This window comes from Henckelia pumila, chromosome 1, assembly GCF_033568475.1.
Source record: "Henckelia pumila isolate YLH828 chromosome 1, ASM3356847v2, whole genome shotgun sequence".
Classification (NCBI taxonomy): Eukaryota; Viridiplantae; Streptophyta; class Magnoliopsida; order Lamiales; family Gesneriaceae; genus Henckelia; species Henckelia pumila.
This window is the reverse complement of record NC_133120.1, coordinates 153,706,285-153,727,691: the sequence shown is the minus strand read 5'-3', so window position 1 is coordinate 153,727,691 and position 21,407 is coordinate 153,706,285. Positions and strand designations below refer to the sequence as shown.

The 21,407-nt window shown below is 35.6% G+C and overlaps 5 protein-coding genes across 8 annotated transcripts; 1 reads left to right on the top strand and 4 right to left on the bottom strand.

Moving 5' to 3' along the window:
• Positions 1-572: 572 nt before the first annotated feature.
• On the bottom strand, positions 573-4,082 carry LOC140863425 (tubby-like F-box protein 3). Of its 2 annotated transcripts, none has more exons than XM_073266894.1 (6): positions 3,029-4,082; positions 2,685-2,772; positions 2,339-2,468; positions 2,085-2,264; positions 1,358-1,849; positions 573-915 (listed from the first exon to the last, which is right to left on the bottom strand). In XM_073266894.1, exons 1-5 carry the CDS (start codon positions 3,377-3,379, stop codon positions 1,372-1,374), a joined length of 1,227 nt encoding a protein of 408 aa, XP_073122995.1. In that variant the 5' UTR covers positions 3,380-4,082; the 3' UTR covers positions 573-915; positions 1,358-1,371. The 2 variants fall into 2 exon arrangements, with proteins under 2 accessions (XP_073122995.1, XP_073123069.1); XM_073266968.1 differs by having other exon boundaries at positions 1,366-1,849.
• A 2,726-nt stretch (positions 4,083-6,808) lies between these two features.
• LOC140875611 (protein NETWORKED 3C-like) lies at positions 6,809-9,344 on the top strand. Of its 3 annotated transcripts, none has more exons than XM_073279337.1 (3): positions 6,809-6,942; positions 7,630-7,741; positions 8,535-9,344. In XM_073279337.1, the coding sequence occupies exons 2-3, from the start codon at positions 7,639-7,641 to the stop codon at positions 9,215-9,217; spliced, it is 786 nt and encodes a 261-aa protein (XP_073135438.1). In that variant the 5' UTR covers positions 6,809-6,942; positions 7,630-7,638; the 3' UTR covers positions 9,218-9,344. The 3 variants fall into 3 exon arrangements, with proteins under 3 accessions (XP_073135438.1, XP_073135437.1, XP_073135439.1); XM_073279336.1 differs by lacking the exon at positions 6,809-6,942 and adding an exon at positions 6,961-7,121; XM_073279338.1 differs by lacking the exon at positions 6,809-6,942 and adding an exon at positions 6,962-7,121 and having other exon boundaries at positions 7,634-7,741.
• Positions 9,345-9,851: 507 nt separating this feature from the next.
• Positions 9,852-10,280, bottom strand: LOC140874255 (classical arabinogalactan protein 26-like). Its single transcript, XM_073277531.1, has one exon. The coding sequence runs from the start codon at positions 10,278-10,280 to the stop codon at positions 9,852-9,854; it is 429 nt and encodes a 142-aa protein (XP_073133632.1).
• Positions 10,281-11,918: 1,638 nt separating this feature from the next.
• Positions 11,919-15,145, bottom strand: LOC140863049 (U1 small nuclear ribonucleoprotein C). Its single transcript, XM_073266167.1, has 6 exons — positions 15,041-15,145; positions 14,871-14,908; positions 14,728-14,770; positions 13,165-13,206; positions 12,833-13,070; positions 11,919-12,563 (listed from the first exon to the last, which is right to left on the bottom strand). Exons 2-6 carry the CDS (start codon positions 14,876-14,878, stop codon positions 12,304-12,306), a joined length of 591 nt encoding a protein of 196 aa, XP_073122268.1. The 5' UTR covers positions 14,879-14,908; positions 15,041-15,145; the 3' UTR covers positions 11,919-12,303.
• A 907-nt stretch (positions 15,146-16,052) lies between these two features.
• Positions 16,053-18,630, bottom strand: LOC140874862 (rho GTPase-activating protein 2-like). Its single transcript, XM_073278317.1, has 4 exons — positions 18,238-18,630; positions 17,468-17,588; positions 17,021-17,371; positions 16,053-16,807 (listed from the first exon to the last, which is right to left on the bottom strand). Exons 1-4 carry the CDS (start codon positions 18,591-18,593, stop codon positions 16,268-16,270), a joined length of 1,368 nt encoding a protein of 455 aa, XP_073134418.1. The 5' UTR covers positions 18,594-18,630; the 3' UTR covers positions 16,053-16,267.
• Between the last annotated feature and the right edge of the window lie 2,777 nt (positions 18,631-21,407).

The window sequence follows — 21,407 nt, the reverse complement described above, 5'->3', positions numbered from 1 at the left end:
CTTGGATGTACGGATGAATAAAAAAGAAACTGGTGTTCGTAAAACATAAACGTATTTATCTTGTTTGCCTAGAGAATTGATGTGTCAAAACTGATAAATGACGACAAAAACTTCCTTACCGAGCGTAACTGTCTTTGGTAGTGTTTGGAAGAGTTTTTAGAAACCACTTTTCAGTTTTTATTTGACAAAATTTTACATTTTTATTATAAATTTCGTTTTATCACAAGATACACCAATGGGTCTACCACTTAATAAGGTAGCTGAGGAGTTTCCACGTATCAATTCCAATATTTGAGCAATTTAAAAATATATAGTATGAAGGAAATCATCATTCTTAAAACTTGTACGTCAGATAGCTAGACTTAAAACTTGTAGGTTGAATTGAGCTTCACAAGACCAATTCAAATCAAGTTCAATCGCATGTGAGACCACCAAACTCAGCTGCTTTCTCAAGCTCATGAAACTTCATTTGTTTGACGACTTGAGCTAAATTTGTTTATACCACTAGCCTCATCGCCATGGTATACAACATAAGATCAAGGAATTTAACGTCTTCTTTTCTGGTGATGATGTAAGAAACTTGATCATGTTTTCGTATATCTTTGACTGATATGAGAAAACTCCAAAATATTTATACAAGGTTACCGTTACATAGACACCAAATCCACAAACTAAACAAGTTAAAAATTGATTCAAACTCTAGAATCATTTGTAAGTTGTCACCCAATGTAACACGACTCCAAATGTTAGATCAGAATCACGACGTCTGATATTTATGTACACGAAATAGGGGGAAAAAAAACAAACCAGATAAGGTTTGTGCAAACTGCAGCCGGTAACAAATTTATTCAAGTTCTATAATGACTTCTTTTGAGCAGACACTAGTGGCAACATCCCAGCATCCTCCAATTGCACCTGCCAAGTTTAACCGAATGAGAGAGCATCTTCTTAAATAAATGGATAGAGAAGGTGAACTATTGACTGTGTTCTGGCAAGTTGAGGCATTACTATTGTGAACCTACCCATTCAGCCATGTATCATTTCTAGTTGTTTGCACATTGTTAACGCTCATATGTTCAGAGGACCCTGTCGGGTGTCATGAGACGGTCCCACCCTCAAGTGAAAGAAGCTGAAAGTTTATAGTGATATTTCTAAAAAACATATTCCATCCATCAGCCCTCGTTAAATAGATTTCCTAGTTCCACCCCTTGAACAAGGCACTACTCATTTTGGATAGATTTGGATCAATACTTCTCAGAGTGCTGATGAAACAAAAACCCATCTCATCTTCCCCACATATTTTGATAATTCATTAATGGGGCGGAAACATAAAAATAAATCGCTGAAGTCAGACAACCTTAGAACCTGATATCATTCACAAGCAATCTTGGTGTCAAAGCTGCTGAGACAAATGGCAAATGCCTGGAAAGCAGAGATTGGATACTGGTAGTCCATGGTGAAGACATCCTTTCCCACTTTCCCGAACTGGAGAATGACGTTCTCCTGTTCTTGTACACCGGTTCCAGTCTCAAGAGATGCAACCAGTTGAAAGTTCTTCACTGAGGCCACGGTTACACGCCCATTGAAGTTTAGACACCAGCACTGGAGTTGGTCATGCCATCTCGGAGTCTTGTTTTTCAAAACAAGTTTTTCATCTTTCTGTGTCAACAATGGTCCCGACCCAGATCGAAAACTATCCATGCGAGATGATTTTGATCTAAAAAATGGGAGCGAAGGAAAGGAATCCAGGTTTCCTGGCAAGAATTCAGTTGGTGTGGGAGCAACACCTTCTGGATCAGTTGCAGAAGCGGGTATAGCATCCATGATGCACTGCATTCGCCTTGGACCCCTGCATTAGTGGTGTATATCAATTAACATAAGCAAGTGAACAATGTCATAGCTTATCAATTGTCATCTTTGATACATAGCAATAAATAAAACTTGGAAAAGTAGATTGTTCTTCAGAAAATGTTAACAATAAAGTGGTTCTATTTTGTCAGTTCACCAAGTCAATCCCATACACTTCAGCTTAAATTTCTACTTAAATAAGAAATTGCAAACACACACATGTACACATTTCTGACCTCGATCCCAAGACATTTAACTCATACGAAACATGAGCAACGGTATAGTTTCCTGCAGGGACTCTTGGAGATACTTGTCTCATTCCAACTAACCTAGAGGAATAAGATTTCGTAACTTTCGATTTGGCATTTGGTGGCTGGGCATCATAAATTACAAACTTGGTCCCAAAAAAATTAGACCTGCCACCACCAAACAAGAGTGACTTCAGTCGGCAATCTTTAGAAGTCACAGTTGCACTGGAAATAGAATATACCTCAACTTGCCAATATAGTTGTTGCTGCCTTTAAATATATCGTCAGCATTGAGAGATATTATGTAGTCAGTGTATGTAGGCCGTCTGAATCTTCGAGCAGCAAGTAGGAATTTCCCGTCGTCATTAGAAGCTGTGAAAAGATAAACGCATGAACAATGGTGAATGGACCAATAAAGCAAGTTTTTGAAGCAGGGATCCATCCACCATCTTGGGGACATTAAAATTTGGAACACGATAAAATGATATGTGGAATCATATTCATGGCTATAAATATGAAAGCGAACAATGATAAATAATGTTAAGCTTCAAATAAGAAAACCACTCTTTCAAACTTATGGGAACTTGCCTTGATTCAAATTGAGGTAAAGGAGATATGTATGAGTTCCACGGTTCCGCTTTATGAAACAATTGATTAAGGTATTTCTTGGACCAGGCTGCAGAAAACAACCAGCAAAAACTTTTTCAGTACGTGTAGGAGAGGATAAGAGAATAGCAAGATTGCTCGCTGATGCATGTATGCTCGACAGCTGAGTACCTGTCTGATTTACATCAGTTTCTTAAACATTTCCAAAAATATTTTCTATATCGAGAATTCCAGAGGCTCGTTGAGTGATTAAAGTTGTAATAAAACATAAACTTAAATATATCAGTAAAGGTGGAGAATGACACCAAAGAATGATGAAAACATACTTGTTTCAGGGAAATGGGGAATGTCACTTTGCCAGAGACTTCTAGGTTTCTGACAATTTCCTTCATTATTTCCCTCCAGCTCCTACAAACACCAGCACAAGCAATCACATTCTTTCTCAAGGGCCATGCACTCTCCGATTCCTCGATCCTTATCAGCACATCCCTCAAGAGCTCAGGTGGCATATTGGCCCAACAGCTCTGCTTCAAAGCATCCAAAACAATCACTGAAGAATCCTCTGTCACTCGATGAGACCTCGACCTCAACCCATGACCAAACCTCCCGTCGAAACCCTTCCTAGATATGCTCCCAAACTCACCTCTCATGTCTTGGATTATACTCTTAAATGACATGATTAACCAATGAATTATACTAAACCAACCTTTTCTCTTTTTGTTGTCAATTACAACTAATCGCCTATCCAGAGAAAGACAAATCTTTTAACTTTCAATCATCAAAATCATAGTCCCCGTTATGTTATTAAGTAAACGTATACCCTATAACGTCAAGAAATCAAGCTGCGGGGGTAACACCTTCATCTAATTCTGTTTGAACACCAATAAATACAGCAAGCTTTTCTCCAAATGGAACAGAAAAAATAAACAGCAGCTGACGAGAACATTTACACAAATTTCAAAGCTAAAATCCAATCTTTACACCAAAAAAATTAAGGTCGAGCCGACCAAATATACACACGAAATAAATTTAGCGATCACGAAAACCCCAGATCACATAATATCGACAATTCCACCACGAACCCTCACAATTGATTCCTCTGACAGAAAACGATTCCACATAGTTAACCAACCAAAAAACACTTATACTTGGAGAAATAAAAAGGAGATGACCCAGAACGAAAAATAGAACGATTGCGGAGTTAAGGCGTAAAACCCATCTTCAGATTCATCAGAACTCTTCAATTAACTGATCGGAGATCGTGTGGCGAAGAGAAAAAAAGGGGGGTATGATTAGGGTTTGGCGAATTTCGTCATATTAATTGAGCAGGTTATCTCACATGGTTTTTTCCGCGACAGGGAATAACGCTCAAAATGTCTCTTTCGGTTCTTGATTCCTCGTCGGGTCGCTAATCGGCCCAATTTTTCATTTTAATTATTACTATTATATTATTTAACTAGATTTTTAATTTATTATTTTATGATGATCTTATCATATAATGTATTTGTTTGCTTGATTAGGTCATTATGCCGAGATTTTTTTGTGTGAAAGAAAGAATTGGTTTTTATAATTGAATCTCGTACTCGAAATCTAATATTAAATTTAAAATATTGGTATCAGATTAAATAATAAAGAATGTATTGAGTTTTTAAGATATAGTTTTTACTTTCATAAAAAAAACGTTATTTAAGTTGAGACATTATATTATTATTGAATATTTCTTATACTCGATCGAAGAAGGAAATATACTTTGAAGATTGAATTTTCTCAAGTATCAATCCACATCAAGCACATGATGTTGAATGAATCAAAAATTAATTGGAAAAGTTTCGAATTTTTAAAATAAAAATACCAAAAAAAAATTATTTAAAAAAAAAACAAAACAAAACAAAGCTGGACCTCGATTGGCTCGAGCTATATTCCTATATTTAATATTTTTTTCTCAATCATACATATATTATATAATCTGAATGAGAGAAACATGATCAATTAATATATTGCAACGACATCGAGTATTAGAAAAGTTTTATGATGTATGACTGTGTCAGTTTATTAGAGATGTCATCGTCATGCATATAGTTCTAATAGATTTTTGTATATGAATAATATTTTTAAATAATCAAATTTTCAATTGTATGAGATTAAATCATTTATTAAAGAATTTAATGATACACATTCAACGATAACGATAACGATTACGGATTCTCATATCATTAAAATATATGTGTGCGCGTGTGTAAAAGACTAAAAATACTATTGATCAGCACATAATATTAAAGTTAATTAACTTCCAGTCTAGCAATTATCCTTCATTTGGTTCAAGTTGCCACAAACACATTATATATACTACCAAATTCGTATTCAAAAAACATAAGAAGAGACGTTCATTTTCGATTTTTTTGCTTAGAGCATGTTCAATGATGTATTGATGAGATAAAGTTGACAACTTAATTGCATGTTGATGTCAACGTTGATAACTTCATCTTCATGAGAGTTAGATAATGTTGTAGAACCGATGTTGAAATATTCATTCTTTATATCATAAAATAAATGGATGTTTAAAAACAAATAAAATTACACATAACAAAATTACAAATAATTGAAATGTAAAAGTTTACACATAATTTTTTAAAAATAACACACATAAATTTAAAAAAATTTGCATAATTAAAAATCATACACAGTTAACTATTCATTATCGTTACTCACCACCATTAATTTATAATTTGTAACATTTTTTTTTTAATCTTTTTAAAATTTTAAATTATAGAATGACCAGATTAAATCTCTTCGAGTGATTCTCTAGCCCTTCGATTGGACAAAGAATCTCACTTCATCGCTTGAGCTTCTTCGTCCGTTGCATATAACCTTACAACTGTTGTAGTTGACAGTTCAATACCTATAAGTTTGGGTGCTTGTAGACGTAACTTAGACGATCGATGATGTTGAATTTGATAATAATCGCAACAACCAAGAGATATCATTTATGTATTGCATGATTTTGGTGGAATAATTTTAAACATTTTTGTAGGAGAAAAAAATGGTGCTAAAATTTCCTATTTTTACTTGAGAGAAGAGAGTTGTTGCGGGAAGAAAAGAAGGTAGTTGGGAGAAGAAGATTGATTAGGGAGAAACACATTGATGCTAGAATAATTTCGGTAGTTCCATCAAATACGAAGTAATAAATTTCACTACACAAATTATTTATATATTTTTAAATATAGTTATCCATCATACACTATGACAACGCTTGATACATGTGATGAGATTATTAGTAAAAAGATTATACATGAGATAAATATAGTTTATGTAGGGATTTTTATAATTTCAAATAAAATAAATTTTTTTTGTTTGGATGATATTTTGTGTTCAAGATTAAAAGTTGGACAACATTTTGTTCCCCAAAATACCCTTGGCTAGTCTGCACGTGCATCTAAATGAGGGTTTAGTACATGCCGCCCGCAGGGCACTATCCTGCGGGTAGCATCTATCCACAAGCGTTGTATTGCACAGCCGAAAAAATTGTAGCTTGCGATTCTTCAGCTTCACTTCACGCTTGTAGCCATTGTCTCTTGTACTGCAGAAAACTAGACTCGTAATATCTTATTGAAGTTGAGATATATTTACCCCATAATCACGGGGTATCAAAGCTTCTCTTAAGAACAAGTCAAACGTGTGAGTAAAAATCTAATCGGAAGCTAATCTCACGCACCAAACGTAACTCTTATTTATCTCCATCTACAAAACAATCGATATCGTACCATGTAGTAAATAATAATAGTTAAATAATCTAGTGAGCTGTATAGATCAAGTCAATTTTTTAGTGTTCCAATGATTCCAAGCAAGATTGTTCGTGCACGATTCGACTTATTTAATCAAATGATTAAAAAACCATATATTCCCAATAAAATCTAATGTAATCAAAAAAAGAAAAAAGTTTCGGTCCAATTTTATAATTTTCGACCGTTACATTACCTTTTGATTTTTGGGTCATACTACATGGGAACAAGATACGCATACGCTCCCCTTTGCTGTGGACTACTATATAAAACCACGGCTATATTTTCTTGTCTGGTCTGGATGGATTCCAAATCAAATTAAAAATCGAAAATTTGAAATTCCCATGTGCTGTTTTTCACTGCAGGATCCGAGGTAGAAATTTGAAAATCTCGAGCTACGTGGGAGCACGTGGCGGGGGCTTATTGGTGGAATGCTCGGATGAGCGAGACAAAAGTACAAGGTTCGAGGATATAGGAGTTTGAATTTTTGTGTGGTATTCTCTCCGCCTTCTTCGGAATTATCACAGATGCATTTTTCTCTCTGACTCTGTGTGTGTGGGTGGGTGAGTGAGTGAGTGAGTGAGTGAGAGAGAGAGAGGGTCGAAGGCGTTTGTGTTCCGGCGTCGTTTTGCAGTCTCAGGTGAGACCCATATGTTTGTTCTTCGTCTTCTTCCCTTCGTTTGATTCTTGTGGATGTGGGTAGCCAGTTGACACATAAAAAATTCAAACTTTTTTTTGGGGAAAATAAAAGATTATGCGAAATGGGAGACATATACTTTGTTTGCTTGTACATGTTGTTCTGCTCTCTGTGTATGTGTGTGTGTATATACACTCGATGTATCTCTCTCCCTGGCACGCAGTGAATGTGTAACTGCGTGGAAGAAATGGATTCGGCAGCTTCTTGTGGGATTTCTTGAAGATGTGACACAAATTCGTAGTATTATTTTGCTGAATATAGAATTCACTGTATGTGGTGTTAAATTAATGTTTCATGTAGTTTCATATATGCTAAAGTAACAAGTAGTTTATGGATAGAAGAAATTTTATTTGAATCTGGGCTTTTTTTTGTGGTTTAAATTTTTCCCTTTGTTTTATTCTGTTGAAAAATTTTGTTTTGGGTTGTGAAGTTTCGGGTTTTTCTTCCGAAGGTAGGTAAAATGGTGGAGTTGAAGAACAAGGGATCGTCGCACTGGTGGTGGCTTGACAGTCACAACAAGACTAATCCGAATCGGTCCCCATGGCTTCAGTCCACACTTTCGGGTAGAAACACTCTCAACTCTCCTTTTTGTATTCGTTCCATATGATTTTTAGATGAAGTTAGTACTTAGCAGTACTGTTGATTTACTCAGCTTTAAAGTTGAGGCTTTTTTTAATTACTTGAACTTGGTGATGGTAGAATCTTGAATTGAAATGGGCTAATGGGGGCTTTGAACTTCTTGATTGTGCTTTATCATGGTTACTCTCTAGGAGATTGCATTAAAGAGCAGAAAAAGTAGCTTTCTTTTGGGTGTAGATACAAGTTTGGTTTGTTCTGCTGTACTTAAATCCGACTGCTGTAATATTGTTTATCGCCCGGAATAAAAGTCACGGCGGTACCAGTGGAATTCCTGTTCTCCTCTCATCATCTTTTACCATCTTTCTCTGCTGTTTGATCGATTCAGGGCTGTTGAAGATTAAAAAGTAGGATGTTAAGTATACGAGTGCCGCCTGCTATTATAAATAAGTGTTCCTTGTTGAACATGCCTTAGTTCATGTATATGAGTGTCTGCATGCATGTGTTTTTCCTCGTTTCATAAGCTGTGTAACCAGTGAATTAGAATGCACGTCGCCTCGATTGTGAATCCCGTGCTCAGGTCATGGAATGCGCGATTACTGCAGACAGAATGTGTGATCCACTAAGTACCTGCTGGTAATCTTCACAGTGAAAAAACTCCAGAGCACTTCCAGAAATAAATATACTTCATAGATATCAACTTCCTAATTTTCTTGACATCACATTTTCGAAGCATTTTATATTTTTCAGCAACATGTTTTGTTCTTTTTAAACGTGCAGAGCTCGATGAGAAAACTAAAAAAATGCTGAAGCTAATTGAAGAAGATGCGGATTCTTTCGCCCAACGTGCAGAAATGTACTACAAGAAAAGACCTGAACTCATCAGCATGGTTGAGGACTTCTATCGAAACCATCGTTCCCTGGCTGAGCGATATGATTCCATAAAATCTGAATGTGGAACTCGTGTCCAATCTCCATGGTCATCTCCATTGTGTTTCAACAAATACCGTCTAGAAAAATCATCGAGCCTAACTGATAAAGCATATGATAGCTATTCTGAGGTGTATGGACCTGAAGAAACCGACGAATCTGAGGTTGAAGATCCAGAAGAAGAGGAAGAAATGGTGCAAGAAAACATTGAATCTGACACAGATGTAGTTTCAAGTGTTGCTGTGGAGGTGGAACTGATGAGGTTGCGGGCCGAAGTGGAGAAACTTAGAGAAGAGAAGGAGTTGAACACCAAGCAACTAACTGAGAAGGATGAAGAGAAAAGGGAGGTTATCAGGCAGCTAAGTCTAGCTATAGATTTGCTGAGGGAGGATAATTTGAAGTTGAGGAAGATTGTTGCTGCTAAAACGACCCCCAAGAAAGAATGCCTCGTCGAGTTCAAGAACCCGAAAGGCAATTTCCTTGGAAGATTGTTCGGTGGAATTGCCAAAACACCAGCTATAGTCGCTCTTTAGTGTCCACCACATATGTATGTTCACCAATATGTAAGATATTAGGGATTCTTTTGGAACTACAATCAACTATGTACTGCTATGCCTTATGTATTCTTTTGTGTGTGAATTTCATTTACATATTATTCCTGTTTTTTGCATCTAGTGAAGCATCACTTCGAATTTCTTGATAGGTTATAATTCTTATATAAAGTTTCATAAAGTTTGGTTGCAGCCGCGCGCCAAGAAGTCGATCTTCATCACCCCCGATTGATTCCTTGATCTTATCAAAAGTCTCCGACCTTGAAATCAGACTCGAGTTAAATTGGTTTGACACTCTTTAAGCTCCAGTTGACACTGATGTGGTGGCATTCAAATATCATGTGAAATTGTGTGAAAAAAAATATAGTAAATTTAACCCAAAATGTATAAAATTGTGCTTCTCTTGGCCATGATTTCTGGGTAAAATTGGACAAATACTAAAAAGAATCCAACTTGCAGATATCTGTTCATGTTTTCCACATCGGTGAAACGGGAACATCCCATGCCCCATTTCCACTACCAAACTATATAACAACTACTAAACAGTAAAACAACAAACCGATTCAAAATCTACACAATTGAGTTATAAAAAATAAAAAAAAGGGAACTTCAAGCCTCACCACCAAGAAACACTAGCCAAGAACCCAAATGCCACCAAACACAAAACCGCAATTGAATTCAAGAAACCTTGCACACTCAGCCGAACTGTCGAAGAATCTGGCAAAGTCCCCATAGGCTCCAATGCCGCTCCGGGGCCGGAAGCCTCCATTGCATCAGGATTTGGTGGGCTTGGACTAGAGGGTATGGTAGGGAGTGAAGAGTCACTTGGAGAAAGTGCAGAGCCACCAGGTGAAGGGAAGAGAGGAGTAATATCAGGAGATAATGCTGGTGGCTCAGATACTGGAGAAATGGGATCAGGCAACAATGCTGGTGCTGCAGAAATAGTAGAGGCTGGCAGTTCTTGCTGTACTGCAAATGACATTGGTGAAAATGCCATGAAAATGGGAGCAAGAATGATCAAGAACTGTGTGATTGAGTGAGCCATATAAGTAATGATAAGGGAACCCAGTGTCACTTTGGCTCAAAGATCAAATCTTTTTCCAAGATTGCTGAAATAAATGCAGTTGTGTTTATCAAGAAAATGTAATGAATGGATGAATGATTTGTGGGGTGGAACCATGTCACTCACACACACAGAAGAGGTGTTCAAAGAGTGGGTAGATTATAGGGCCAAGGGTGACAGGTGGCGGGATGTGATTGGGGGAGACGCATGAGGGGACAGCTAGACATGTGGGAGAAATGGACAAGAGTAGATAAATGCATTTTTTTTTGTGGGAACACATGCAGAGTGAATTGGTTGGTCCTTCCTGTCCTTTTCCTAAATGGCTGTATGCAGACATTCACATGTCCGTGAAATTCTTGGCTAGTGAAGCAAATTTCTAAATGGAATAATTTGCAGAATTTTTGGCTTACTTGCTACTAAAATATATTTAACTTGGAGAATTCTTTTGGCTTTCTTGGCGTTAAAAACCAACTCCAATCACATGGTCTTATGTCAAATGCAAGTGTCTAAAACTATGGTGATTCAGAAAAACACCTGAAAAAAAGACCAAAATTTCCCAAAATCGTTGGAAGAATTTTCAATCAAGAAACTAAATGTTGCACATTATTCAACCAAGTTGAATTTTAAGATCTGAAGAGGACAAAAGCAAAACAACTATGTTGAAATTTAGTATAAGTTTGGTGGGGAAGAAAAATAAATTAATATGAGAATATATTCCATATTTGTTTGGAATTTATTGTCTTGTAGGCATTAGGTTGGATGCTTTATCTCTCGAGGGAAATTGTTTGGGCCACTTTTAGTGATTGGCTTATGATAACACAATGGCTGGTTGTCTCAGACATACTGTCAGGAACTCATTTGTGATTGCACTTTGACTACATAAAACTTAGTCACATACATAAATCCCAATGCTTCTAAATTGACCTGAGGTTCACAAGGGCTATGAATATTGAATAAGCCAAATACATTTGGACATAATGTCGAACCAAATTTGGATCGAAATTATTTCAGCTCACGACTTTGAAGCATATTTTTAGTATTTGTTTAGTAGTGCTCGTCAATTAACTAAGATAGCTTTTCATGAATTCCAAATGTAATTTTATTGTTTAGAATAAGACCACACGAACTTCAAATCCTCTTTACATGTTTTTGTAGCCTTTCATGTTAATTAAAATGAATTTCAATTTCACCAAATACTAGTATCATTTGCAATTTATTATACTTTGTGACACTAATTTGTGAATAATTGAAACGTTAAACTACTTTTTCATCGTAAACAATAACACTATATTAGAAATTTATGGGCCATATTAGAAATTTATGGGTTTGAAGGTTTAATACATGCCGCCCACAGGGCACTACCCTGCGGGTGCCATGTAACCCCATGATTGGTCAAAAAAAGTGGATCCCACTGATTTTAACCAATCATGAGCCGCCACGTCACCCGCAGGACACTACCATACGGGTAGCATAGCATCGACTCAACCGGGTTTGAAGCCGTGAATCCAAACAAAACCTAAATTCAAATCAAATGAATCGAACTCATATGAGAACCCTCCAAGTAGAACACGAGCCCATCATACTTAGTTCACACTTTAAGATGCATAAAAATAACTGAGCTGAAAAAACTAGTGTAAAAGAACTCGATTCGATCGATTTACATCCCCTGAACCTTTGATAACATTTTGACGCCCCTTTACAAGATGCATGAATATTCCGAAAATTGTAGTGGTTGGTCTAATTGAACTTTTTCTTTTTCTTCTTTTTTTGGGCAAAGATCCAGAAGCACTAATATTTTAAGGGAAGGGCGCATCCAGTAAACAATCTCTCTACCATGCAATTGGCTTCTTAGCTTCAAGAGAGCATAAGCAATCTTTCTGGACAAGAAAATCCTAAGCCTAAAAAATTGCTCACAGAAATACTCCCACAACCCTCTCAAGAAAAAAAGAGCAAGAAATACTCCCACAACCCACAAAATGTAACAAATAATACAGGACTGGTTGAACTAATGATTGACCTCAGATGCTGGACCATTCGTATTAGAACCCTCATTGCCTCCTGTGGTCGGCAATGGAGCATTCCCTTGGTAAACCGGGGGTTGAAACATTGGTGGGGCACCAGTAGTAGGGGGACCACTTCCCGGAATCAATTGAGGAGGAGGAGGAGGAGGAGCAGTCAAAGGCCTTTGGAGACCATCCACTTGACCAGGCAATGGAGCACCAGTGGGAAACATCAATTGTGGCATCGGAGGACCTTGCATATAACCTGGAACATTAGAAACGGTTATTATCAAAGTCTAAGATTAAGCATGCATCACTTAATATAAATGAGAAATGAATAGCTTTTCTTAGCTCACAACGCACAATCTTACTAGTGCTACAATATAGGACCTCACCAACTGACCGAAAAGCTAGGACTCATTAAAGACCTGATTCCAAGGAACAGTGCGCCAAACATATAAGACAACCATGCAAGTAAGAAAGAGACTCTGGCAAGAAAAAAATATTGAATGGTATCCGTAGGGTTTAAAATACCTTGCGGACCGGGCATTGGTCTTGGTAGAACTGGAGGCCTCATTCCTGGAACTAACAGGGCACCCGGTGGCAACATTCCGCCTGGAAGTGGAGCTTGTAGAATTGGCATGCCAGGCCTCAGTGGAGGATAAGGAGCAACAGGAGGCCTAAACGCTCCAAGATGTTCCTTTACCTTTTGATCTATTAAACTTTGGTTTAGTTGTGCCTCATATTGTTGATAATAACTTCGCACATTTGCCTGCTCAGGTAAGAAGTAGAAATTATCGCATACATTTACCTACAAGCCTAACGAAAAGAACAAGAGACAGAGGAAGACAAAAGGGAAAAAATACCTTGTGTTTGTATCCAGCATTATGCTGTTTTCTAACTGAAGGCTGCAGTGACATCCAATAATGTTCAATAAAAAATTAAAAAAGAGAATGTAAAGAACATGAAAAACATTTCAAATTGTTTTGAACAGCAGTACTAATTACACAAAAACAAACACTAAGTTCACCTTTCCTTTAGTGCACCAATTTCCAGCAAGAAATGAGCAGCAAACATTAAGACTTTGAGTTGATTCACAGTGATTAGGAGAATTTTAATGGTTAAATTTATTTTATAGTTCTTAATCATGGTTTATTATTGCATTTGGGAAAAAGTGATAAAAACGAGTTAAAACGGCGAAAGAAGATATGAATTCGGATATATTCAGCACCTCAGTGTCGCACCTAACGGAAAGAAGAAAAATAAAATCAAATGATACTTTGACTTTGATGTGAAGAGTCATGCTAATTTCAATTGAGCAAGAAACATGGACCAAAAGAAAAGTCATGTGATGAACTAAGAGAAAGGAAGAAACAAGAAAGCGGCATGGCGTAATAAGGATAAAAAAAACCAAGGGATTTCGTTGATGCACAGAAGAGGTGATGGATTCAATAGCAAGTGATAGGAATTGAAAGAGCTGACACACGAAAAAAAACAATAAGGAAAGGTCGGCGCTATGCATGCCAGTATGGTCCAATAATTAAAGGAAAATCAAAGCACGGTGTCCTACAAAATCTGGCTGTGTCTCGAGATCTTAGGAAACTTCGGGAAGAAGAATTCTTCACCAAATTTAACGTTATTTGAATAAATTTCAAAGAAGGAAAATGCTATATTTTCAGATTTTGAGGAAAAATATATATACTAGATATTATTTTATCAAGGGGGACTCTTGCACTTTCTTTTCTCTCCCTCGCGGCTAGGGCTTGACTGCTTGAGCAACACTTTTCTCTCTTTTTCGTACTCACTTTCTTATTTTTATTCTAGTTTAGTTTTATGATTTGCTTGGCTAAATTTTAATTCTTGGTTGAGACTGACAAAACCTAGAAATTACTACAACTTGTGAGATTGAGGTTCGCGCATAGTTTTTCATGATTTAAGACAAAACTTTATAATATAATTTTTATTTTATTGTTGGGAATCTAATTTTAAGAAAACCTCCTTATTTCATTTTTATTATTTTAAATTTTTAGCACAATAAATCCAATACTTCTCGTAGAACGATCCCAACTCACGCTACAACATATTTATTACATTGATTTGAGTTTGTGTTAAATTGCCTTCACAGAACATTGTTGATAATGGATAACCCAAATATCACAGTTAATAGTTATATGGCATCAAAATTTCTCCCATTTCCTTAACCTTTTGCAGCTAATGAAAACAGTTTGCCAACTAAGGGAGTAAAAGCAACGAACCCAAGCAGCCAATTAACTATTGACATGTATTCTATTATTCTTAGTCAAGTCCACAATCGTACAACTGGTATCAAACTAATTCAATTATCCATAAAAAAAAATATTCTACTGGCAGTAAAGAGCATTTAAATTAGCTGAAAATAGTTTGCATAAGAAGGGAGAGAGGTAACCCACAGAATCATGCGTGAGGTATGTGTCGCAGTAGTCACAGTAATACCTGGGAAACAGGAAAAATATAACTAAATTTGGAACAAAAATCCAGAGGCAATGTTTAACAAATTTGAGGGGAAAAAAGAACAATTAGACCAAAAATTTACCTGGGCATTGCGTGATTAAGCTAAAGCGAAACTAAATCCTGCGATCATTCAAACAAAATGGTCAGACTAACATATAATCCTAGATCATACGAAAACAACTTCAAATTAGCCAGAGAAAATGCTTTCATGCACGCATTAAACTATTCTGAGCGAAAATCATATAGGCTTACAATCAAATTGCAGCTCGTTGAAACTGAGGAAAAACCAAAGCAGAGAAAAACCCTAAGGGGGTATTGAATCTGGAGAGTCGAGTGTGAATATACGGAGTAATAAGCGTTGATACTGTACAACGCTTTTACAAAAATATATATATATATTGGGGGATATCCGTTCCAATTCGGACCTGTTCGTGGGTCGGATCCAAGTTATACATAGCTTCAAATCTGCACTTCTAAATTGAAGTAGAAAATTAGAATTTTGGTGTTACATATTTGTTTATTTTTGATTTTGTCAGTTGCGTATTTAAATTTTAGTTTTTGTTTCGTTATTTTCCGTTATTGTTTTTTATAATTTTAGTCAGGCAATATCGTGTTTTTGAGCTTGTTTGGATTTCGTAGTAATTTTTTAAAATAAGTGTTTTTTAAGCTATAAATTTTGGCTTCTGAAAAAACTCTTTTTTCTACTTAAAAATTGCTTTTTAAGCACTTATTTGGTCATCCAAACACTTTATTAGCTAAAAAAGCATTTTTTAAAAAAAAAATATTTTTTTGGTATGACTTTTGATACCAAATGAGACCATTGTCGTATCGGTGTCGCGTAAAAAAATATGAAAAACAAAGACGACCGATTAATCCTGAAACTTGACAATATAATATAAATAATTAAAATCGTAAAGGGAAAAAAATATATCAAAAATGCAATTTTCCAAAAAAACCTTTTGAGTTAAACCCAAATTCCGCCAAATTTGTGAGTAATAATGAAAAACAAGAAAACTCATTCTTGAAACATTAGTTTAGCTCTTGTATTTTTTTGTTTAATTTGTACTGTCAATATAAAAAAAAAAATTTAATTTTTCTTTTTAAAAAAAAAAAAAAAACCTTCATGTATCCCAAAAAATGGCTTCATTTTCATTATTGTGGACACATCAAAATAGACATTATTAAAAGAAACCAATACACAATTTTAAAATCTTTGTTAGAAAGTCTCCGTCTAACAAACAATTCTTACACACAAGGAAAAGGAAGAGAGGAGCGATTCTTCTAATTCCTTTCCCTTTCCTTCGTGGGAAACTAAGTTTGTTCCTAGTTAGAATCACTTAGCCGATACAACAAACCATATGCCACTAGAAGTTCAGCCCTGAACTGAACAGTGCATTACAATCAAAATAAAACTCTTTTCCCCTAGATGGTTGCATTACTATTGGTTGCAGCAGCATTCAAGCTTGCTCATGGATGACTCTACACCGCCACACTCTCCGCCATCTCACGGCCTAGAGCCACCAAACTTGCTCCCGAGTCCTCGCCATCGCTTGTGCTGAGGCATGAACTTCCCATCTTGCTATCGGAGAACAGGAAACCTGAATCTTGGTTACTTTTGGGGCTACTAGCGTGTTGTTCTCTGCACAGTATGCCCTCGAGTTGTTTCCGGAAGTCGTTTTTGGCAGTCTCGTTCTCATCCAGTTGCCTTAAGAAGCATTGTTCTATCTCACTCAGTGACTCCACCTCGTATTTGTCCTTGCCAACAGGGCTACTACCACCACCTAGTGCTTGATCATCATCATCATCCGAGGCAGATACGGTCGATTCGCAGCTAGTATCCATCTCTTGTTGGCTGTCATATTCCTCATCAGATTGTATGTCGAAGGAACCAGATGAAATGGGAGAATACCCTCCTCTGGATTCCTCCTCATCACGTTCTCGTAGCGTTTTCGTGATCAGTGTCTTCAATAAGTTCAATACTTGCACGGCGTGCATAAGGGCTGTCAACGGATCCGACATCTAGCGCAAACAGCAAAAAACGGATAGCATCATTAAGCCAAGAATCACATCATGACAATAACACCAGGGTAAGATATAAACATTCAAGAATAGATTTTTTTTATGGAGGGGGGGGGGGAGAATTTAGTCTTTCTTCGGAGGAATCACCCCCATAGCTCTGAACATTGATTGGCACCAAATCATAGATGAAAACATGGCAGTGTCCTAATTCACCTGAGTCATGTTTGGTGCGAAAACCATAGCAATGTTTCTGGGATTCATTTTGTTGAATTCTTCATACTCGACAACATCGGCCATTAGATTGACGGCCCAATTGAGCAACGCACTCTCTGTTGGTTTCAGCTGATCGATTAGCTCGACGGATTCCTCTTCGGTGCTGCACTGCAACACTTGTTCGGGTAGAAGCCCGTCGAGCACGCCAGACGGGAGCTCACGGAACCATGCTTTGATCAGACCTGCCAAGCAATGCACATCAATGTCATCTGGAACAACGCCGCTGTTGAGCTGTCCCCTTACCTGTTCTTCTTGACTATTCTCGGGATTTATCCGAAAAATTCCTTCCGCCTAACAAAAAACCAGGTGAATAGAGTTAAGAGAGATGCCTCAAAGGCACCAATTCTTGCACATATAAAATGATGCCAATTGCCAAATCTTTCTCACCTTTAGACCACCTTGAGCATATAATCTTTCCTGCATTAGTAACAGAATAGTGGGGACACTATTGCCTCTTGTGTCGTAGGAACACTGCATCGAATCTGCTGATACGCCAAATACGCTGACACTTTGATAATTCATAAGAAAATGTCAGTCACATCCATTGTAAAACTAGGTAGCAATTTATTTTTTTTATTTATTTGATACAAAAAAGTAACTAAATCTGATCAAGATCTAATCTTGTAAAAGAAAAGACAAAAATTCAAGGCGAAACTTGATTTATTTTCGAACAAACCTCGAAACTTCTAAGAAAATTTAGTCTTGCAATCCACTAAATGCCAGAGATTTTGAAAAAAAATGGCAGTCTTTTTCATTTAAATACCCTCAATCTGGAGACAAGCCAGGTTTTTGCGTTTAGGTGACTCCTACAGAAGTAATAAATGTTGGCATATAAATGACTTTTTCAAGTAAATGAACGATGTTAGGCTTTAAAATTTGTTGAGTAAATCCAGATTCTTCCGACCAAGTACGAAAAGTTTATTTTTTTACACTAATCAATGGTTCATTAATCTAACTCCAAAATCTCAAACAAGATTTATAAAAAGAAGCAATATTTGGTAGATATGCATCAGATGTTTAACAAAAATAAGGAAGAAATGAACCCACAAATGAAATACCTTTTCGACTACTTTACGGTGAAAAAGAAACACAAAAGAAGAAGAAGTTGAATTCGAAGCAAGAAAAAAGCTTAAAACTTTTCAACTTCTTTTACATACCTTGCACTGGGGACCTTGCATGGAATCTCCACCTCAAACTCAACGGGAAGCCCCGAAAACCCATTGAACCGATCGAATGTCACATGGGCTATGTGCTGCACATTCGTTGGGAAACCGATATCCATGTGATGGACGGCGGAGATTACCTCGGATTTACAGTCCATACGGCAAGAAACCATGGATTTCCTCAGAGCTACCAAGATGAAATCCATCAAGGAGAGCTGCTGGTGGTTCTGATCTTCTTGCTGCTCATCCTGCGCCTCCAATATCAATGCAGATTTCGAGCTCCTCCCGTACCCACCACCGCCTCCGCCGCCGCAGCCGCCGCCCCTCGTCACCATAACCATTCCAACCATGTTATCTGTCTCTATAAGGAGCTCAGATTTTCTTGGCTCTCTCTCAATCTCTCTCAAGATTTTGAGCTGTTAGAGTGATTGCATTCAAGAACTGGTGGGCTTTTGAAGTTTGAAGTAAAAAATAATATTAAATTATTTTTTTTATCACTGTTTATTCAAACGGCCACTCGTTTCAAATTTTGTGCTGCTGCTTTATCCTTTTACATGACCATAAGAGCCCTGCGTTTGGGTGAATATTTCCATTTTGCCACTCACCGAATCTACAAAATTACAAATTTGGCCACCTTAGTTTTTTTTTTTTTTTTTTTTGCCATTTCAAAAACAAAGAAAATTATGTTTTGTTTTTTTTTTTTTTAAATATATATTTCGAAAATGATAGTATGAACATAAGTTTTTAAATTAATTTTTTTATTATTTTAGATATTTTATCGAATCAAGTCAGAACAATTTAAATAAGTATGTTTTCTAGAAATAGAAAGATTTCATTTATTTTTTGATATGATAAATCATTCCTTCATTAAAAATTTAAATATCTTGTTAAATTAATGAAGTGGATGTGGTTGGTTAGCCCACTCCACGTGTTTACCTAATCTCCTATATGTGTTTAGTTAATTATGGATTCGGAGTTTTTTCTAATTTTGCTTTATTTATATATTAAAAAATTACTATTTTTTGATTTTTTTTTTAACAATTTATGCGCATAAATATGTAGATATGTTTTTTTAAAAAAAAAAATTAGCATAGTATTTTTTTTCAAAACATTTGGATTTTTGCACAAAGTTGAAGGGTAAATTTGAGAATAACAGCTGCATTTGAATGGTAGAAGACCGTTGGTAAAAGTTTGGATCTCCAAAAACTTAATGCTTTTTGTGACATTGAGTCTGATTGAGATGACATTTTTTGATGTTAATATAAATATATATTATTTAACCTTTCAAAATTTATTATTTATGCAATAACAATAGACAACGTGAAGATCTAGCTTGCTCTTTGTCACAAATGTCGATTGATATTTAGTTTCCAGTAAAAAAAAATTGGTATATACATAAATATATTTTGGTTAATATAATTGAGAATAAATAATCAGGTATACTTTTTATGGAAAAAAAAATCGGTGGCAACTGATTGGATATATTTTTTTATGAATAAGTTTTCTATGAAACGGTTTCACATTCACGGATCTATATTCGTGAGATGTGTATTTTTTCATTCCATACTTATGGCGAAAAGTAATGTTTTTGACATATAGTATATTTTCATGTGCCGAATTATGGAGGTGTACAGCTCAAGCCTGCTTCGGCCCATGTAGATATATATCTTGTTTTTTAAACCAAATTTTTTTAGGTTTTTACCCCAAATTGATTATAGCTCAGCTCATATTGATTTATTATTTTTGATATATTATATAAATTTTATAAATATATTGATATTTCAAAAAATTTAGCCACCTCTTACTTTATTTTTGGCTCCGTCCCTGGATGTTGGAGTATGGCCGACCTGAGAGCTAGCTCGGCCGATATGAGAGTGGCCGGCCTGAGAATTGGGTCAACTTGGGAGTCCAACCGACATGAGAGTCTAGTTGACCTGAGAGCTTGGCTAGGGGCGGATCTAGGATGCTATATCAGGAGAGGCCGTGTCAGTATACACAATATCAAAAATAATTATTATATGTTAATATATAACTTTCAATAACAAGAATACAGTAAATAAAAAAATAAATATTGTGATGTCTCGTATATTTGATTGATGCTTATGAAAATATGAAATGCGGAATAATTTTTTGATTTTCTAAAAAATGTGTTGTGTTCGTAGGTATAAAATACCACACATAAAATTAGGTTCAATCAACGAGTCAAAAATCATATGACTCAAAACTTGTTTAAAATCTCTTTGAACAAAATGATACTAATGTATACAGGAACACCTGAACCTCTTCTTACATGCAACTCGAAATTATAAAATATACAATCTCAAAATAATAACGTATTTAAAATATGATTCGATCGTAAAAATAACATGCTAAAACATTAATTCAAATAAGCATGCATAAAGTATTATAATGCATAAATTTTATAATATATATAATTTTGGAGACACAAGCGGATAAGAATTTGTTTTTGGTGCAAGTCGATGAGTAAATTTTCATTAAAAGAATATTGCAAATTGCAAGAAAAACAAGATCATCAATCAAGATGTCAATAAAAATAAATAAAATTAATAATAATACAAAACAAAAAAACGAAAAATTAACAGAAGTTACGTGACTAAATAAAAAATTATCAATCACGTACTGAGCAATGTTTTCATAATCGGACCGATGATCAAACCGGTCTACCGTAAAAAAACGGTCCAATCGGTCCGACCTTTTTAACTGGACGATCGTATCGAAAAACTGTTTATATAATATAATATAATTAATAATATCTTTTAAATTTTAAAAACCCAAAAGATGTATATAAATAGACAAAATTATATTTATCATAATTTAAAAAATAAATAACTATATAAGTATATTCAAAATATTAATTATATTTATACATATATTTTTAAAAATAAATAAATAAATTAAAAAAACTATAATTGTACTAAAATAAAATTTTTAATGAAGTACAAATTCCAAATAATCATGTATATATATATATATATAAATTAAATTTAAAATTTAAAATTAAAAAACACAATTTTTTTAAAAAAAATCGAAAAACCGGTTCGACCGGTTTTTTGGCCGGTTCTTGGGACCGGTTCTTGGCCGGTTAGACCGGTTTTGACCGGTTCTTGACCGGTTGAACCATTAAAACGGTTTTTGGGGTGTTC

Bases quoted from the DNA above. Each gene is read 5' to 3' on its own strand.
- LOC140863425 (XM_073266894.1), bottom strand. From the start codon at position 3,379: ATGTCATTTAAGAGTATAATCCAAGACATGAGAGGTGAGTTTGGGAGC. The intron at 2,773-3,028 runs GTATGTTTTCAT...TGTTTTCTGCAG, and splicing joins TCCCCATTTCCCTGAAACAA to CCTGGTCCAAGAAATACCTT. The intron at 1,850-2,084 runs GTCAGAAATGTG...CCACTAATGCAG, and splicing joins TTAAATGTCTTGGGATCGAG to GGGTCCAAGGCGAATGCAGT.
- LOC140875611 (XM_073279337.1), top strand. From the start codon at position 7,639: ATGGTGGAGTTGAAGAACAAGGGATCGTCGCACTGGTGGTGGCTTGAC. The intron at 7,742-8,534 runs GTAGAAACACTC...TTAAACGTGCAG, and splicing joins GCTTCAGTCCACACTTTCGG to AGCTCGATGAGAAAACTAAA.
- LOC140874255 (XM_073277531.1), bottom strand. From the start codon at position 10,280: ATGGCTCACTCAATCACACAGTTCTTGATCATTCTTGCTCCCATTTTC.
- LOC140863049 (XM_073266167.1), bottom strand. The intron at 13,207-14,727 runs GTGGGTTACCTC...ATGTCACTGCAG, and splicing joins CATACCTCACGCATGATTCT to CCTTCAGTTAGAAAACAGCA. The intron at 12,564-12,832 runs GTATTTTAAACC...CTAATGTTCCAG, and splicing joins ACCAATGCCCGGTCCGCAAG to GTTATATGCAAGGTCCTCCG.
- LOC140874862 (XM_073278317.1), bottom strand. From the start codon at position 18,593: ATGGTTGGAATGGTTATGGTGACGAGGGGCGGCGGCTGCGGCGGCGGA. The intron at 17,589-18,237 runs GTATGTAAAAGA...GAATTATCAAAG, and splicing joins TGCAAGGTCCCCAGTGCAAG to TGTCAGCGTATTTGGCGTAT. The intron at 17,372-17,467 runs GTGAGAAAGATT...GTTTTTTGTTAG, and splicing joins ATGCTCAAGGTGGTCTAAAG to GCGGAAGGAATTTTTCGGAT.